This window comes from Accipiter gentilis, chromosome 13, assembly GCF_929443795.1.
Source record: "Accipiter gentilis chromosome 13, bAccGen1.1, whole genome shotgun sequence".
In the NCBI taxonomy this organism is placed as follows: domain Eukaryota; kingdom Metazoa; phylum Chordata; class Aves; order Accipitriformes; family Accipitridae; genus Astur; species Astur gentilis.
The window spans coordinates 18,628,765-18,649,157 of NC_064892.1; the positions used below are offsets into that span (position 1 = coordinate 18,628,765).

The following is a 20,393-nucleotide window of genomic DNA, read 5'->3' on the forward strand; positions in this document are numbered from 1 at the left end:
AAGCTTGAGTGTAAGCACGCCGGTTGTTCTTAATTACTATATTGGCAGTACTAGTTGGTGCTTTATTTGGTGACTGATACTGTTTGTAATATCTCAGATAGTAAACAAGCAGAGATTTTAGTAGATTCGGAAGGGGAAAACATCCAGAAGGCGGGGGGTGTGTGTTCCCCCCCACCCCCCCAAAAAAGAAAAAGAAAAAGGAAATTTAATTTAGAAGTACAACTAAAGAAGTCCTGATGTGGATTTAAGTTATTAAACCAAACATCCTGTTGGTGAAGATTTGGGAGACTGGTGCTTTCAGAAATTCCAGAGATAAATGAACTGGATCCTGGGTCAGCACAACTGGCTTTGGGCTAATATATGCAGGAAACCTGTGGCAAACCAAGGGACGGCTGGGTCCTAGACCGCTGCTCCTGACCACACATTTAAGATGCTTGAAATTCAGAGCACTCTTTTCTAGCCACTGATATCTGTTGACCTACCTTTGGGGCTTAAAAACTATGCTTGGCAGAGCGCTAATGAGCAACATGCATAAATTAGCAAGGTGAACAGAGTGGCCTGTTATTATCATCCCTTGATTCTCAGCGTTGTAGGAGATGCAGTCGGGAGGGGTGCGCCAGCTTCAAAGAGCAGCTAGACAGATCTGCTTTGCTTCTTCACAAGGTTTCCTCTGTAATGTGAGCATGCTTCCAAGTGTGAAAATAAATTACAGTGAGAGTAATGTAAAAAATAAATACACCAAGTAATAACAAGGCCATAGAAATACTCTTTAGCACTAAATAGGACAAGGAGTATCACGCAGATGAAGGAGGTCTGATATGCGTTTCTAAGGCATCTGCAAGAAATCCTGCTGGTGACTGGGTGATGTTTCTGCATGGATGGAAACTGAGTTCCTTCCCTCCTCCCTGAGGCATTTTCGAATCAAAGGAAAAAGTGTGCTAATCTGAAAACAGTGTCTATTTAACCCCCCGTGAAAAAGTGTTCATTTAACTACAATACTATATGACTATGAATTCTGTTTCTTTTGCTGGGTAGCATTGTTTCCAAATATTTATCTAAATAATTCTTGTGGGATGAAGTTAAATAAAATTTATTTCATAAAGCCTGCAAATATGCAATTTTGCCTGTTCCAAGTGTTTAGGGAAGAGCTGGGTCAAAAATCTGACAGTTGCAAAGCTTGTTCAACTTTGTATGCTTTTATCCTTTTCTGAACAAAACATTCAATGTCTGTTGGAAATAGCAGAATAATTTCCCTCAAATAATTGAATACTTGACGTCCCAAAGGGAGGCATATACCCTTAGCCAGTGGGAAAGCATTCCTTATCAGGAGAACTCATTGTGTCACATTTCAAAAACCTGAAGAAGCAACTTCATTTGAATCTTATGCTGTTTAAATCCTTGCATGAGAACTTTCCTATAAATTCACATACAAAGTGACAGTTAATATAACCAGCCAAGTCCTCAGTCTGATTTTGCCTTAGCAAGGCTAGAGCATGCATAGGGTGAAATCTTGACCCTTTACTTTGATGACAAAAAGTCATCAGGATTTTGTTCTTGCCTTTCTAAAGAAGAATGTTGTTATCCTAGAGGCATCTGTAGTTTTTTCTGACCAGGGAATAGCCACAGTGAGAACCACCTCGTTGTTCAAGTGGAGGAGCCTGAGAGCAAGCCCACACAGCCACCTTGACCCAGTGAAGCCCAGAGTACTGGAGCTGTTTGGCCACCAGCCTAATTGATGCTCTTGAAAAAGTGTTATGGGGTGTTTATTGTGAAGAATATAGACTGTGCTCTGAGTGCAAATGGAGCAATTTCTGATGTGACAAACATCTGTTAAAGACATATTTCCTTAGATTTCTTAGTACTAAATGTACCTCATGGCCATATGCAGTCTGCCTACAGAAGAAATTTTACTCTTAATCAAATCTTGCCCTGCCCATGAGCACTTGAGATTGTAAACGGAGTGCTGCCTTGGTGAGAAAGTGTTAAGAAGACCGATTCATGAAATCCACAATACTCTGGCTTCTTTTTTCTGTTGGGAGAACATTTGTCTGACTCCACTGAAGTCAATGGCAGCTGTGCCGGACTTTTCCAAGGCACACATCCAAGCTGGATATCTTTTTGACTGCTAAACTGGTGTAAAGATAAACAAGGAATTGTGGAAATTTGCCTTTTTGGTATGTGTGAAAAGTAGGTAAGTGCTCTGTTGCCTAATTAATTGCAAGTGGGAAGACTCTACCTACCTGCAGTTACTCAGAGTGCAGACTGAGTATTCACTGGATGGAAATCAGGTTGATTTCAGCGATGGAGAGAAGAAAAGGAATGGTTGCCCACATGGTCCAACCAATCTGTGCAAGGCCAGTAAAAAGATAGCGTAACTCTTCTAGCTCATAGATGGTAGTCATGGGTTCCTCTTTCTCAGAAATTGTATGGCCGAGTGATTTCTACAACTTTCAGGGATGCTTTCTATCGCGGTGTGCAGATGAAGCCACTAGAAATCTTACAGATACCAGCAAATATGGTGATACTGCAACTATATAAATTTCTGCCTGTGTAAATATCTTACTCAGTGACAAAACCTGGCCCTGTGATTCTCTAGAGAGGCAGTTCCTAGCTGGGGAGGTGGCAGCAAGTCTGAGGGAAGAGAGAAGGAAAATAAAAGGCAGGAAGAGAAAAGAAATGGCAGTTCCTGGGAAAAGAGCCAGAGGAACTGGACCCGGTGAAGCCCAGAACATTGCTTGGTTTTCAGGTGAGACTATATTATAAGTAGGTGTGTAAAACCACAGATGCAAGGAGAGGTAGTGGGGTTTCTTCGTATTGCAGTAGTGTATTAGTACTCTGTTCATGGATTTGGACCTCACTGTACTTATTTTGCTTTGCAAACACAAAACAGCAAAAAAGGTGTAGCAAGTATCTCGTAATCTAAATTAAGAGGTACTTCGTCAACATGCCAGACTGTAAAGCCAGGTACAAGTTAGAATATTGAATAGAAAAGCTAGCTTCTTGTATAACATAAATACATCAGGGTTCCTCATTGTTAACAAAAATGCTTGGGAACACAATCTGTATGGCCTCTGGGGTATAGTAACAATTTTGATTTATAGAATATTTTCTTATGTTCTTTTGTAAAAAATTCCTTTCAATAGGAGAGGGTACTCTGGAAGGAAAAAAAAAAACCAAAACCAAACATAAATCTCAAACTTTATCAATTAGAAAGTAGTTTTAGAAAAAGAAACCCAGATCCCTGAAGTATGATCTTGTGCTCAGTAACTTTTTTGTCCCCAAATGAATTAAATTATTTAGTCCCTTTTTTCCTAGCCAGATCAAATAGGTATGATACTTATTTTATCTCTGCAATAGATTAATTCTTTGTGATGTATATTCTCAGCTTCTAGAGCTGAGGGACCTTCTAGAGGGCTGTGGGGCATATAAAATTGGGGTTTTGAGGTGACATTCTATTGGGGGTGGCAGGTTATCTTTACATATATATAAGCACCAAAGTGTACACTTCAATGGAGTCAACTATTTAGCAGTTACCAAAATCTGCTTGGTGACACAGAATATGGCAGATGAAGACCCATAATTGCATTATACGTAGGTATCCAGGGTAATCAAATATGTAACTTACGAATAATAAAACTTCTGAAAAGGAAGGAAGAAAAGGTCATTCACATGAGCTTCAGTCCCAGTGGATGCACTGTCCTCATTTAATGTCACTGACCTAGCAAGACATTATGTGACAATTTTGTCAGCTAAGGATACAGAAGAGAGAATTTTTAATCACCATGGCGGTCATCAGTTCCACATTTGTTAGTCTGACCAACAAGAAGAGGTGGATGCACAGGCAAGAGTCATCAAGGTATGGACGTTGGGACTGACTACTGTGCTGCACAGGTGTGAGAAATCAGAATTAGAGATATGAGAAGAAAGTAAAATCTGGAAAGCAAGGTACAACATGCAGGGAGTCCTGCATTAGTAAGTAAAGTGTCTGTGCTGCTTCTACAGGTAACCAGAACAAAGGTGAAAGACGCGAATATGTACATACTCATCTAATTTCCATGCTGGAAATTTCAGGTCAGCCTCTGTCTCCAACAGAGTAGTCTTTATTTCCCTTTTTTAATTTCCTCTGCTGAGAATACCAGTATTGCTGTAGCTTGTTTGCGTATGTGTTGCCAGAAAAACATGAAGGAAAAATATGAATCAGAAAGAAACAGGAAAGGTAAAAAGCAGGGCCCTGTGCTCTCAGAGCTGAGCTGGAGGTACTCAGTTACCCAATTTTCAGCTCTTTCTAAAAGGGTACAAAAAAGAAAGAACAGACTCGGCATTGATGCAGCCTCCGTCTGGAAGGAGCATTAGGACGGCTAGTGTGTTAAGAGATCTTGTGAATGATCACTGCTGTTCTGCCAGCTCTGAAAGGAGGGGGTGAAATAAGATGCTTTTTCTCTGCTAGACCACGTTCGGCTCCTAGGCCTGAACTAGCATGCATTAAACACGTTTGGCATACAGGGTTTCTGGAAGACGTGCAATGCTTTGTCTTCAGATCCAAAGAACGGTCCTTTGCTCATGTACTTTATTCCATCTGCAAGTTCATTGTGAAGACAGGTTTACCCCACTGCTTGAGGTTTCCTTATTTTCATGGATTTCCCCTTCAGCTCAGATGACCATTGGGCTAAAGCAAAGTATTCAAATTTTTTTTTTTTAAAGAAATAAATTCAGACTTGCATTAGCTCATGGTCACTTGGTTATCTTTCATTATAATGTGTAGATATCTGTATTTATAAATATAAACATTTATGTAGGAACTATTTAGAAAAAATGAGCATTCGTTAGAAATTCCCTTTAGAACATGAGTGTGGCTGAGCACTGGAACGTGTTGCCGAGAGAGACCTATTTTCTTCCACCTTCGAACATTTTCAGACTTCAACAGGACAAGGCCATGAACAATCTGATCTAGCTCTGAAGTTAACCCTGCTGAGCAGAAGGTTGCTAGGTCCCTCCCCAGCTGAGTTTTTCTATTACTCTTTATTCCATGGTAATGCAGCATGTTACAAAAAGAGGTGTTAACGTGGGCTTCAGCATCCAGAGGAGTCTTTGCACTGTGTTCAGCTGTCCTGACAAGCTGAAATTGTTGGTGATGCAGCCATGCATCTTCTGTATGTTGCATGTGTTAGAAAAAAATACCTCCTAAACAGATTTAAACAACCACTGTCATTTGTCATAGATACTTCTTGGCCCCACTTCCTTTCCTTAGAAACCCAGGACAGAAGAACGGCGTGAAAGAGGAGAACATGGTGTGTACTTGGGTCTCAGCCCAGAATGGAGCTGGGCTACACCCCAGGACAGCACTGCTCTAAGAGCACAAAGTGCTCCTGGGTCTCACAGCACAAACACAGATCAGGAGGATCAGGCAACTGTCTCATTCTCATGTCTCGGCTTAACACAGCTGATAACGGAGGTGGTGGATAATTTAGGTAAGGCATGCCATGGTTGACATTAGTGCTTTTCCTAGCAGACCCCAAAGCTCTTTCCCTCTGCCAGAAGTTTGCTTCATGTATAGTCATGCTTTCGGTTCCACCACAGCTGGAGAGATGTTGTAACACACTTGAGTATTACAAGGCAGCTCAACAGTTCAAGTAACTTTAGCCGGTCTCAGCAGGAATAAATACTGCAGATGAAGTTGTGGTCAGAGATGTGTAGGGTATTTTGTTTGCTGACCATCCAGGACAGGGATGTAAGAGCACAGGAATGGCTGAATGGAGCCACAGGAGAGGATCCTCTTGCCCGGGACTCTACCTCTGGCAGCAGCCAGCAGTGGACACCTAGGACAGAGTGTAACAGGGCAAACTTACCATGGTCCTACCACCGTCTGCTCCCAGTGCGATTTCCCACCATCTCCAGCTCAGGCACTTCCTGAACCAAATGTATTCAAATCATGTCTTATCTGTGTCTTGTTTACCCATACGATTTTTCCCATTTAATATGTGTGCTGTTTGCGTATGCTGCCAAGTTCCTCCTTTCTTGACAAAAAGTATAATTTCCAGTATAACGTCACCTTAAAGTACACTGATTGAAGTAACTACCACTAATAAAGGAGTAGTATGTATTTTCTTTTTATGATCACCTTAAGTACTGCTTGATATGTTCTAATGTCTAACATTCCTAAGGCAGCTGTTTACCTTTCATGAAATATTAATTAGAATCTAAGAATCAAAGAGGAGAAAAAATACTTATGTATATATGCATGTGCATCCTCTGTGAACAGGAGACAGTAGAAACTTTGTATCAAAAAAAGCAGTGACTAAATATTTGAGGGGAGGACTTTATTAGGAGACTACACTGATATTTAGGCATATTAAAGAAAAAAACTACTATGTTTTTATATAGCATGATTTTGGCATCTCACTACTAGGTGAAGTTTTATAAACTGTAATGAAAAATAATCCATATCATATTTCTTCACAGTTTAATACGTAGTGTTTATAAGGATACTTTCACCAATATCCTGAGTGGGAAGGTAACATACGAGCTATCAGAAAATGAAATTACGTTATGTGAAAAGCTACTACAGGAGAAAGTAATTGAGAGCTGGAGACTGGGAAATGCGGTTCAATTCCCCTTTTCAAAAACGCACAGTGTGCCCATGTCATGCCTGTTAGCATCTGAAACTTGAAGGTCTTAACAGAAAGAAGATACTTTATCATAAGTGAGATTAGCTCGCTGAATGAGTGGTGTGCTGCTGTGCACGTGTTCACTCGATTCAGAAATGTGCCAAAGGAGCCAAGCAAAGGCATTGGGACAGCGGTCGTCTCTGCTTCTGACTGTCCTTGGCAGGGAGCTGCTCATGAGCTGCTTGCAGTCTCTACTGCCTTGCTTCACCCGAAGGAGGACGGACAGACGCTGTGGGTTTGCGTGAGCGTGCTGCTCGATGTGCTCAGGGGGTGCTGTCCCACCACTGGATCCAAAGGCCAAGATTTTCAAAAATAATGGAGAAAGCTCGACTTGGCGCCCATAGTTATTCACTTAAGAGCTCTACTTTCTGTAAGTGCTAAGTGGCCAAAACCCATGATGTTTCTTTCTGCAGCCCAGGTTCCCTTTGATTGTTGAGCAAATGCTGGAGGTCCAAGGATTTTCTTCAGCTGCTCATTACCATCTGAATGCAGACATGTGATATTCTAGTTTTCTGCTTTTATTTCATTTGCCTGCAGTTTTAGTTTCTACGACTGACAGGTTGGCCCAGAAGCTTTTCGTATTTCATAAAGCAAAGATTCACATTGCTAAATTTATACACTATTTTTATATTTGAATATTGTATATTTATATCTTTTTTCCCTTTAAAACCAAAGAAAAACTGTAAATATCTGGACGTCCAAAATTGGCCTGAGGGTGAGATATGAATGTTAGCCCGTTGGTTCTGTCCTGTATTGCCAAGGCATGTTGTCACCTCCTAAGTATTTAGCATGGTAATATCTCCCAATTTTTGCTTTCAGCCTATCCATTTATGTGTTTATTTTTGTGTGTGTTATATATACAAGTATCACAAGAATAAGCTTCGTTGTGGAGCGAAAGGTGGATTTTCCAGTTATTCCTTGTGTTGATTGCTTATGTCCACATTCTTGATTTCTTCATAGAAATTCTAAATTTCCATGGAAGTTGCGGCATTGGTGATAATCACAGCTAGCTGCCACTGAAAGGGGCGATGACACGCCCCTAACCCTTGGACACGGGTTCCCATCCTCTCCCATGTGTCAGTGCAGGTACTTGGCAGACTCCACTATTTGGGGAGTTAAACCAGCAAAAGCAAGCAAGCTGCTCAGGTTTTTTTTGCAGAATTGACTTTTTGTTACTGTGGGTCCCTGAACGGTCTCCCTGCAGTCAGACAAGTGCCAGTGCCAACACAAGGGAAAGCAACTGGAGCAGGACTGTCCTGGTATGCTATCTTAGTCAAATCACATCCTTCAACAGCCCAGAGCCTGAGAAACACAAAAGGACCACAGCTCGCATTATGCCCACCTTGTGGGGCACACTCTGGCCTGCCAAGCCCCTCGTCTGGGCTGAGCAGATGCCACATGGGACTGAGCCCAGTCTGTTTCTCCTTCTCATGGTAGCCAGCACGGAGGAGACACAGCTGATACGTGCCTGGGTCTCACCCCGAAGTGAAGTTAACATCTGTTTTTCACAGCCGTAGACTATTATTGTTAAGGTGCAGCCTTAAGTCCCTTGTTTAACTGCAGGGCCAGCTAGGGAAGAAGGTAGTATATTCTGAATGCTATGAAGGAGGGACGTATGGTAAGGTGTGGGGGACTTTGGACACAAGCTGGTCTATACCTGTTTGCCCTGGGTCAGTGTGTTTTCCATGAGGTCTTGTGCGAGGCAGGCAGGAGACATAACCAAAGAGCCTGAGCTCATAGCGGAGGGGCCAAGGAAGAGTAAAGGTGGCAATCGCAAGGACAAAAACGCAACACTGCGACGCTGTTTGGGTTTGTACAGCAAAGAGCAAAGCGTGGCTGGCTGCACATCACCAGCTCCATGCTGGCCATGTCAGCCAGCTCTTGCCCAGCTTGCTGGCAGCACCAGGAAGCTCGTCCTTCGGTGGCCGACACTCTGCATGTTTGCCACAGGGTGAGAGCACGTGAGCAGGCTGTTTGTGGGGAGCAGCCAGTGTGCAGCAACTTGTCACTGCATGGCATGTTGTTGGCGTGTCGCAGCACTGAACACAGTTCAAGGCTTTAATAAACATACCGTGCTCCCCGGGCAGCTCTGCTCTGCATATTGCTTAGAAGACAACAGGATTGGTATAAAAAGACCTGCTACATCTGCGTTTAACGCATATCCTAAGGGCCTTTCACAGTCTGTATGTAGAACAGAGGCAAAACACCTAGGAGGTCATGGGCAGCAACCGTAGAAAGGAGAAATAATCCCACATTAACAGGGCTGTTTTAATCCCCTTCACATGCAGCGCAGATCATGTTCAGCAGAACTTGATGGCCATCTACCGGCAAAGCCCCAGTCTTTGTTTTACTTTGCAGACTTTTTTCATCAGAGAGACAAGCATTTGGCCATGTGTGAGTTGCAGATGCATGTTTTCACTTCTAGCTGGAAATAACACAGCTGAAGTTCTGTAAATCACTGTAAATGCTCTACATTGGTTTCATTCATTTTCCCCCTATGAGCAGTACTGAGCACAGGTGTTGCAGCTGCTTATGGAGGCAGCCAGCAGTCTCCCAGGATTTCTGTTAGTGTAACAGTTTTTACACTAACATAGAAATTTTACAGGTTTTAGAAATAACAAACTGCAAATAAATAAAAGTCCACCTGACAGGTCAGAACCCAATTTTCTTCTTTGTTAATTTCTCTCTCAAACTTGGTGTATTGGCAGTAATTTGAGGCATCCAGCAGTTTTGCTGGGATGTTACATCTGGTGTCAGTCCTATTGCTAAACCCTACCTTGAGCCTTAAAGGCTGACTGAGATCTTGGCCATTAACAGGAGAACTGGCAGCTCCTGGTCTGGGCACCCTGGCAGCTCTTGGCTGCTGACGTGTTTTCAGGTCTTCGCTCTGGGCAGTCTGTGAGGGACACTTACGGTCAAAAGAGGCTGGGTCAAAAGAGGCTGCTACGATATGTTGTTGCTGGTTTAATTTATTTAATTTATGTGATTTTAAATACATTGTAAACAAAAAGAAAAAACTCAGTATATAAAAAAAAAAATACCTGCGAGTTCCCTGTCATGTCCATTCTCAAAGTCTTTGTCCACTGTGGTGCCATCAAACAGTAGTTTCTGGAGCCCTGTGCTGACCAGAGCCACCTGGCAGAACTCCTGTGGCCTTTAAAAGGCCCCAAACATGGTTTTGAGGACTTTTTTTATGTCTGTGTAGTCAGTGAGGGTATTTTGTAGAAATTGCTCACGAAAAAGGAGGGTGTCCCTTCACTGCTCTGTGGCCAAGGGAAAGAACATCAGCAAATCGACTGAAAGTTACTGTGAGAGGGTCTAACCTCAGGAAGCTCAAAAAAGCGCTTTGTGCTCTTTTTAGGGCTTCGTGTGGTATCTCCATTTTTAAAAGTCACGCGGCTTTTGTAAGGCTGAAACAAAGCTGGTGGTACCAGGTAGGATCTGGCTCCTTCTCCACCAGTGAGCATGTCTGCACTGTGGGGTCCCCCTGTGCCATGGGAGTTAGAGTGGCAGAGGAAGATCCCCTTGGAGGTGTGCTCTCACTTGCCACGTGAGTCTGTTCTGCTGGTTAGTTTGTCATTCAGCCTGCACTGCTGCAAAGGGAAGGCATGAGGTTACATTTGCTGGTTCCAGCTGTTGGTAATGCTGAGCAAGCGATGGCTGTGAAGCTCCCAGGAGATGTTGGCAATGCACGTTGCCTTCTGTGGTTTACTCGGTTATTTTCCTTGGCGTGGAATAGGTAGGATGCTTTGCATTTTAGAAAGAGGGAACAATCCAGTTAAGAAGCAGCAGCACTGATCGTGTGCCACCTTCGCGGTACTGCTTTACGCCACCCTCTCCTGTACAAACACCCGGGAAAGCACAGAGCAGTTCCCAGCAACGAGGTCACTTTCTTGTATATGACAAATAGCTTTTACAAGGTGCTGACTCTGCTTAAGGCTTCCTTTGTCTTGGGGCTGGAAGTTGCAGCAGCCTTATAAGCTTGATCCTCCTCCCATTTAAACTGGCTGTACTGTCCAGGATCTGAACGCCCTGTTACAAAACAGGCTTTTAAGACGGCTCATAAATCATATGCACAGAAAAATGATGCACAGATATTTATTTTTAAAGATAAAGATTTTCTGGTCTTGAGCACTGGATTTTGTACCTTCAGTATTGAGCTTTATGAACAGATTTACATGTTTGCTTTTTATTTTAGCTGGTGGGATATTTAAAAAAAAAAACTGGAGTAGCAAGACGGTTCTCAGTGAATCATCTAACCCAAGACTTTTATTTGCCCTGAGATGCAGATGCTTGCATGCAATTCCTAAGCCATTTCTGTGACAGCTAAACATATCTGTATTCTTGTCACATAGTTAGTGCTGATGTGTCTTACTCTCTTAGGGACTACTTTTTGCTAGTTAATGTTGATATTATGACCGTCTGTCCATTTCTTTTTCCATTTCAGAAATTCCCCGCACACCCGTTTACACACATTGTATTATAGGCAAAAATAATTAATCTGGAAAATCTCTTTGCCTGAAGGTTAAATATGAATATATATCAAGTATTAAGAGAAAAAGAGGGCTGTCAGAAAGAGAGTACTCCATTTTTTTTTAAAATATTGCTTTAAATTAAGGTTGTACTGTAAAAATATTTGAACAAAAAGAAAAATGTGACACTTGGACTACCATTAATTCAAGGCTTAAAGATCTGTAATGCAGAGAGTTGGAACATCAGTGAAATCACATGCTAACAGTGCAAGATGCTTTATGCAAAGTTTTAACCCAATATAAATAGTCCTCAGCAAATTCTGGAAATCTCTAAAAGTGAAGTTTTTTTCCAGAAAAGCCATAGCTGTAACAGCAGCGGCTATTGTAACAGAAGGTTGCAGATTGGTGTTGACACAGGAGCTTCTCAGCAGATGCATCAACATCAGTGGTTCTTTCAAATGCCTTTCTCAGTATCTTAGCTTCCCCAAAGATTCGTGCTTCTTTTTGTGATCAGATTCAGTTTCTTTTCCTCCGATTCATTTTCATTTGACAGTCACAAATTCTTTCAGGAGAACTGAGAACTTTAAACTAAGAGTTTAGAAGAGCTGGCTGACGAATCTCTAGATCATTTACCTTAAATGTCAATAAAGCCAGGAATGTGGGGGAAGCCCCAGCAACTTGAAGAATGCCAATGGTGTTCCAGTACTTAAGTAGCTAAACAGGCTACTATAGCTGTAGGTGAACGTGACTGCTGTGCAGTATAACCATAATGGGGTTGATAAGGCGATCACTTAATAATGATTTATTGCTGGGTAATATAATTAATGGAAGTCAGTGAGGGTTTGGATCTTGGTATTCCAGCTTGATAATAGTTTATGACACAGGCTTATCTAACTGAGGCAAGTGCATTGTTGTAGCAGGCTTTCTTCAAGTATTAGCCTCAGTACGCACTGTATTTAGAAACTCAAGCAATGTGACTTCAACAATGTATTTTTAATTGCTTAAAATTAGGATAACTGATAGGCCTTAGGACGTTGCTGTAAATGGAGTATCTTCGATGACCATTTGCATTTCTGTAGGGATTGTTCACTGTGCTAATAAACTTTTTATTTATCAGTGGTCTAAAAGGAAGTAAAATTCATTGACTTGCAGGTGATAGATTGAGAATTTTTAAATAAGGAAATGGAAAAATCGCTGCTGCAGGGTGATATGGATCTGTTAGCAATCTGTACGCAAGCAAACAACAGGTGTTTGGCCAAACTTGAGGATCCATAGTCCAGATCTGGGTACTGGAAACACTTTTCCATAAAAGGTTTCAGGATTTTTATCTATTTAAACTTGTCAAATGGAAATTATGGAGGCTATATATAAAATTGTTTAGAAAGCAGGGTTCAGTGCACTTGGATCTAGACACATATAAAATAGAAATAAAGCTCAGATAAAGTCAGGCTACTTCATTATTGGAGCGGTATTTCAAGGATCATGGTGTTTTTTCTGGCAATAAGCACTTCTAAATCAAGAGTGGAATTACTTCATGCTGCAAAATACACTCTAGTTCAAGCACAGATTGTTTCAAATATGTGCTGTGGACTACATTGTAGAAAAGGAAGTATTTAATTAATTGTTAAGGTCACTTCTGGCACAATGATACGTTACAGCTGATCTTTTGGGACCCAGGATATACACCATGCTCTTTCCTAATTTTTTTTGCTTCTGTTCTGTCTTCTAGTTCAATTTCACCATTCAGTATTGAGAGCACAAGGCGTCAGAGAAGGTCCGAGTCTCCAGACTCCAGGAAGCGGCGCATCCATCGGTGTGACTTTGAGGGATGCAACAAAGTATACACAAAAAGTTCCCACCTGAAGGCTCACAGGAGGACGCACACAGGTAAGACTTCGCTGGCACTGTATACCGTGGTTAAGACAAGCAGGTTCCCTTCTGCCTAATTTAGGACCTATTGAACTCATTATCCTACATTAAGAGCCAAAGGCCTGCACCTAAATAACAGATATGTCTGCAGGTGCACCAGCATTGGTTATTCTGGTGCAGATCAAGAGTATGCTTTTGAATTGAACTTCCCTGTGATCCCCACTTCACAGCACAAGACCGGTGTCAGCTCAAACCAGGCTCCTTTCAGATGAAACTAAACAGAAAAGTGGCCTCCAGGGACACACCTACTGTGCTTCAGTGAACAATGGGTGACCAGAGCTAGTCCAACGAAAACCGTCAAGAAGAGCATATAGTTTGGACATGGATCTTCAGCACCATTTTTTTCACTCTACAGACCTTCTCCTGTTGAGCTACTATTTGCTTTTACAGATGTAGCCTTTGAATTGCTTGGTGCCGCTAAATGCCTTCAGTTCAATTCAAGGGTAAACTCAAGACCTCAGTATTTCTTTCTGGAGGTTTTCAGAGGCGCCTACCACATACTGCAGAGGGAAGTCGGTCATTATATGAGAATAGGTTGCACTAGGTCCCTACAACAGAGATGCAGGAGAGGTGCCTTGATGAGCTGGGTCCCATTCAGTGATGATACTACTTAACACTTAATCAATACGTGGTGTCCTTATTAACTTTATGGGCTGTTGTTAGTCTATGTGACAGGCATGTAAGGGTAGCTGAAGCAATGATGTGTAATTGTTGTAATTTTATTGTGGATAAACTCACCAGCAATTTGAAGTCACTGAGAACAATTTAAAAGGGGATTGCTTGGATGGCTAGAAAGGCAGTGGACAGAACACTCTGAGTTTCAGTGCTGTTCCTTAATCTGCTGATGATTTGCTTAAATTAAATTTATTGATCTCTCTGCTCTTCATGTACTTCAGCATTCTTGTAACTCCTTGGAGAAAAGATGGTGTTTATCCAGCATGTAGCACGTTGTTCTTTGCTGAGAATCTGCTGGCGCTTTCTGTAGTGTGATGTACTCTAAAGAGTATGAGCTATTATTTTAAAAAATTAAGTGATGGCTTCTCCATTTCACATGAGGCCACGTCTCCATCACTCTTTCCAATATGTCTTTTGGTTGGTAGGACTTTTGTTGAGAGGAATACTGAACAAGGCTCGGTCCTAATACCCCCTACTAAACCAATTTCTGTAAGGTAAGAGTCCCTTCCTTAAACAGTGGAAATTTTCTGGTGATCTGGGAATTTTGTTACATTTCCCTCCAGGCCAATTACTCTAGTTTCTTCATATCTTCCCATTAATGCTTGTGCCTTCTCCTCTCTCTTGATTTATCATGTCTTGTCTTAATTCTTTTTTCCTCTTCCCTATTCTTTCCCATCTTCAATGTGGTCTTCCATCCCTACCCTTCTGATATATTTTATATATCCTTACCCTCTCACCTTGTTCTCTGTCATTCTTGTTTTACTTCTTTTATCCCAATCTAACCCTACTCTCTCCCTTTCCTTCTCCCTGCCCTGATTTCTAAGTTTTTTCCCTAGTCTTGCCTGTATCACCCTTTGAGCATTATATGGCTGTAGCAGATCGGAAGGCAGAGAGCCCAGCAGAGGCATGAAAACAGTAGACTGTTAGGTTTGAACCAAAAATACCACTTCACGTGCTTATACCACAGGGAGGTCACTCTTTTCTAGCCTGCAAGACTGGCGACCAGCCCAGGAACATAAGCATCGTGTAAGGAGCTGAGTTACAAAACTAGATCTGAACAACCTCAGAAATGTCACGCCCAAGTTAGCCCAGATATACAGAAGGCTCTTCTCTACCATGATGTTTGAAAACACTGAGAATCACATTTGTCATGAGTCTGTAATTCATGAGTGATCTCATGGCAGACCAGTGCTTGGGGTAGCGCACCCGCAGTGTTAGATCCTCTGCACTGCTGAATCTCAGGCTGTGCACTTAGGGTGCTCAAAACTAGGCACTGAAGGCTTGAAATGGTGTTGGTAACTGCAGCTTTTGCAGCTGTAACTCTCCAGCAGCATGAAGGGAGTTTCTGTACCTGCTGTAATCGTAGGATCCATCTCCCCAGCCTTGGTGACCTGGCAGCTGGGTGTCTAGGCTATGCTATCTGTCTGGGATCTCTGGGTAGTCAGAGAAGAGGGATTGGCACCTCTGGGGCACGTTATTCCCTCTTCAGGTAGACCCAGGGATTGGCTTGTGAAGGTGCTTTTCTTTCACTGCTGAATACAGAGGAAGCCCAGGTACCTACCAGGCTGTTAGGTGGCTGAAGTGAATCCCCACCCCAAAAGGCAGCTTCCTGAAGTATTTTGCAGTCATGTTGGATGTTGGTTTATTCCTTCAGGGAGAAAAGAAAAATAATATCAAATCAAAAACCTTCATTAAATGTCAGCTGTTAACTGCTTTATATTGTCATGTCTTCATGCCTGCTGCAATGTAAGAAGTAAAGTGTACTCGAGAGAGAAGGTGAGCACTGAATTTAGCCAATGGATCCAGTGAGAAAATCTGTGTCATGCTGTTAAAATTCAATGTGTTGTACACAACACTTCTCAGGTCTTGGTAAGAAGTTGGTATATTCAGACTTAGATGTAGCGTACTCTGTGTATTAATCTCATCTTACTTTTTTTTATCTTGGCCTTTACTTTTGCTTCAGGCAAAAGAAGTTAATTATTCACGTATGACCCACAGTAATTAGTGCAGTTTGGGATAAGTATAAATGAAGTATGACAGCTATGCACGCAAGGGTGAGCAAGTTTCAGTAGGAAACTTTCTGAGAAAAGATCACAGAAACTCAACATTGCATAATCAGGACTTGTTGTTTTTTGTGTTTTTTTTTTTTTTTAGGCAGGCTGATGTTGCTGACAATCATTTACCTAAGCAGGATGTGTTTGAGAACTTTTTTTTTTTTTCACTTACTGTATATGCATAGCCACTAAAACATTCACAGTCATTTGGATACAGGAGGAAAAACAATGCAGTATTTTGACAGGATGAACAACTTGGTTGGTTGGAAGGTATACCTCTTATAATTAAAAATGGAAACAAAATATTATAGATGATAACAGCTGCATTTAGTTCTCTTCGAGTAACTCCTAGGGTTTTTTAAGTATGCTATTGTCTAGCTCCCCAATATTTCTCACCAGTGTCCTCAAAACTTAGTGTACTGGTGTGGGCATGGAGTCCACTGGGGGGCGAGCTTGAATTACGTATCATCTCTCCAACGAGAAAAACTGCAAGTGAAACCTGTACTAGAACATTTCATAAATCACAAGCACTGGTATTAAATTTCTCTTTCTAGTATCAGCTTCTTGTTGTTGTTTTGCCAAATCGTCAAATAAAGCTATCAGGAGGTATCGGGTGTGATGGAGAGCCTTCGGGGCTCACAGGCAACCTCGCAGCTCAGGTTTATCAACTCTCCGCAAGGAGAAACTGTGAGAAATCGGCTTACTGGAGCTGTGTTGAGTTAGTTTCTGCTTCAGTGATCTTAAAGAAAATTACTAATGTATGACTCTACAAATTAGTAATCTTTAAAAGTGGGAATAGCAGCAGCCCTGGGTTGCATTCCCAGCCTGCATATGTCTGCGTTACACTCAGCATAGGTGCTGATGTCAGCTCCGGGAAAGGGGAGGGTTGTAACTGCTGTTCCCAGTGAGGTCTGCGCCCATGCGGTCCTCGTGGGACTCACCTTCCTCACTTTGCTGGTTTTACTTTGAAGACGGAAACAACCATAGCGTTATTTTATGATATGTAATGGCTATTTCAGGCCTTTTAGGTGGTACTAAAGTTGCCATTGACACTTCCAGTAGGACAGCTGAGTATTGCAGACTAAGTAGTACTGGTTCCTTCCACTGTGTTTTTTTCCCCCCGTCAAAATGTCATTCTAAAAACGTTTAAATTTACCTTAATGAATTGCTGTTTGCTTTCTACTAGCCCTGGTTTGTGAAAGATGTACAGATTCTGCTCCCTCTGAAGAGAGACGATGAAAATCTGATCTGTTTTATGTAAATCAGAGTCAAATCATGCCTTCTCTTGAGAGGCTGGTATGGGTTATAAAAACCAGACTTTAATAACTGATCTGTGAAGTTGGTGAAGCTGGAAATCACGGGTCCATGAAAACTGTAAAATGCGTTAAATAATTTCATTATTTTGGCAAAAAGCAAGCAGATATTTTCATGCCATAAAATTGAGAACGTACATCTTGACCTCCTCTTAAGTTGGATGGATGTTTCTGAAATGTCAATGGAAAGCTGCGAAGTGGTCAAAAATGTTTGCAATTTACCTGCAAAATTTCACTTGACTTGTCATTATTTTTCAGTCATCTGTAACTAATGAAAATAGGTTCATAGGCTAGATATGGTGAAAGCAGCATGACAAAGCCTTATGGTCACACCATTTATGAGGTCAAATGCAAGGCAGTAAAGTCTCTGGTGAAATAATACATTTCATTATAGCCTCAATCAGCATAGTAGTGGATAAAGTGTGTGTATGGAAAGATGAGAGGGCAGGGGAGCCTGTTTTAGGGAGAGAGAAGTGAGAAAACAAAAACAAACACCCGGGACCCTTTGGGCTAGTTGCCGTAACAGTGCAAAGGAGACATTAGAAGGTGAAAACATCTTTTGGATAGATGACAGTGATCATACAAAAACCACACAAACCCTTTTTTATTCATACTGATTTCAGTTGCCTTATTAATGCATTAAATAATGAAAAGCATGATTACCAAAAGATGGCAGGTTTTGGCTGCCAACAGAGCCACTGCAGGGCAGTGGCTGCGGGCTGTGGGCGATGTCGCAGCATACGCATGTGGTGGTGCACCTGGTCATGGACAAAGTGTCCCACTGGCTGACCACATGGCTAAAAGCTACTTTCACTTTTCATCCACAGGCTACTTAGTCTGCAAATCCTAGTGTGGAGTATTCTGTTTTAACCTGAGTCGGGGGCCTCTTGGTACGAAAGCTAACCTTTGCGTATCATGATCCAGTTTTCATAGACATCATCTGTCTCCTCTTAAATAGGGAGAGCATGTAAATTTGAGGCGTATTATGTAAATTGAAGAGGCAAATTATGCTGTCTGTTAGGGGGCCTGGTAAAGAACAGAGAGACCTGAAACATGTATAATGGATAGTACATGTGGAGAAGATTTAAAGCTCTTCCCTCTTTTCTAAGTATGCAGGGCACACTGGGGGGTGTGAATGTGTCCCAAAGCAGTTCCTAGCACGGGGACTGTGACCTGAGAAATCTAACCAACTACATAGTCATTTAAGAGGAAATTTGATTTGTCTTGGATTTCACATCTAAATTTGCTCATGGCTAAATCCAGTTCTAGCTCTTTGTGGCTACCCTCCTACCACGTGGAAAAGCCCAAGGAGTTTAAAACAGTGTGAATCATCCAGAAGAAGTGAATAAAGAAAGAAGATGCCTGCTTTAAGGTTATGTGGGACATAATTTTACAACAGCTGATACAGAACTGATTCTTCCCTGTCTCTCATCTCCGTGGGATTTTCTTTTATTGTAGGAGTAATGAGCATTCTTTATTTCTGTGCAACCTTATTTGAGTCATTACTTACAAATTTCTAGAGGAATGTGGCAGAGTAGCTTTCTGGGGTCAGTGGCAGCAAAAGCCTGGGACTTTCCAGTTGGCATGAAGTGGGAATGGATTTAGTCCATGAGCAGAGGGCATCGTATATCCACAGCCATGGCTTTGCTCCTGCCTCGGAGGGGTGGAGGAGGGCAAGGGCTGTAACCAGAGCACCTTCTGTGGGGCTCAGATACTGGGCTGCAACTGCTGCTTTTCATCAGTGAGACCCAACCAGCACCAGGTCTTAATCGCTCTTCTCAGTGCTGCTGCTGCTGCAGAAGATGCGGCTGCTTCATTAGGCACTTACAGAGGCAGGCTGAATATAGCCCCCAGGCCAAATGAATTTTTTGGTGTTTGGTGCTTTGTCCTTGATCAACGCCTATATCATTCCTGAGAGATGAGAGCAAATACCTTTGCCACAGATGTAATGAAGCCTATTTGTCAGTGTCAGAGGGTCTTCAGCAGCGTTACATGGAGACAGTAAACATCTCTGACATACGGTTTTGTACCTGAGAAAATGACAGCATTTCCTTCCCGAGATGTTCCTTTATAGCTGAATTGAGACACCACCCCAGAGGAGAGAGGGCTAGTGAGTACATGGGTGTTTTATTTAGTCTGTGCTTTTTCAAACATTGCATTCCTCTCACTCACTGTTGCTCCATGTATTATTTTAATATGAAAGGGGCCCTGTCATTAGTCTTTGTTCACATTTTCCTTTGAGCAATTTCAGAGCGGGCTTAAGAAATCATAGGCACCAAAAAAGTTATTTTTGCTTTGTAGGTTTTAAAACTCTATTCATTACCTGTTGTTTTCTAAAGGTCTGGTTAATGCCTTTTGCTATCTGTAAGTTCCAGAGAGATATTTACAGGTTTCTAATCCTTTCTTTAGGTAAATATTGGGAGGAAGCAACATTTTTAAAACAGTCTTTCTGGATTTGACTTGAACTTTGTAGATCTTTGGCCTACTTCAAAATTAACACCTCTTTGTCACCTCCCCTCGAGACTCACTCTTCAAAGGCCAGTTTTTCTACGTGCTCCCTGGGCCCTTATCCCAGAGCTCTCCCTCCTCCACGTAAATCTGTCGGGTGAAAAAAGCTGCAACGGCAGGTTCACATGTTGTTGCAGAAACTGGGAATTTAAATAAACAAAGCCAATTTAAAAATGAATTTAAGTAGAATAGGAGGTTCTATTTGTATTGGGTGATGCTTTTATTTTTTAAGAGATACTTTCTTTTAGTGTTTAAAATTTACTGCCGGTTTCAATAAACAGTAGAGCTTTCCAATGTGGAAACCAGTGTATTTCATAGAAGTTTTCACTTCTAGCTTTTCTGCTCTTTCTTCATGCAGTTTCTATTTAAAAGTTGCACAGGTTATTTAATAAATGGGGCTGCTGAAGCCTCAGCTGAAGCCTCAGCCTATTCCCATTGATATGACGGGGTTCACATTTCAGGACAGAAATATATTTGAATGCAAATGTCTGCTGGTACAATATGTACCAGGGTATAAAGGCAGGCTCACCAATGCCACCACAGCCTAGTAAGGTGATGTTCAGAAGTGGGAACCTCTGGATGTAGTGAGATAGTAGTCTGAGTCCAGCTACTTACGGGCAGGTGTCCATACCACAAGCAGCTTGTACATCCAGTTCTCTTCCAATAGCCGCTCTGTGGAAAGTTAAATGATTTCATTTTTGGCACATTTTGCGAGCTCTGAATTCACCTTGCACACGGGGAGTCATTCCTCTGCATTGTAGGTCTGATGCTGTGCCG

At 41.9% G+C, this 20,393-nt stretch overlaps 1 protein-coding gene across 4 annotated transcripts in view; it reads left to right on the top strand.

Annotated features, from left to right (window-relative positions):
* The window catches only part of KLF12 (KLF transcription factor 12), a 250,959-nt gene that overhangs the window by 211,188 nt on the left and 19,378 nt on the right, over nt 1-20,393 (top strand). For all 4 annotated transcript variants that reach the window (XM_049815883.1, XM_049815886.1, XM_049815885.1 and 1 more), the window contains one exon: nt 12,867-13,024. In XM_049815883.1, coding sequence (XP_049671840.1) covers nt 12,867-13,024 — 158 coding nt within the window. The remainder of the gene's footprint in view (nt 1-12,866; nt 13,025-20,393) is intronic.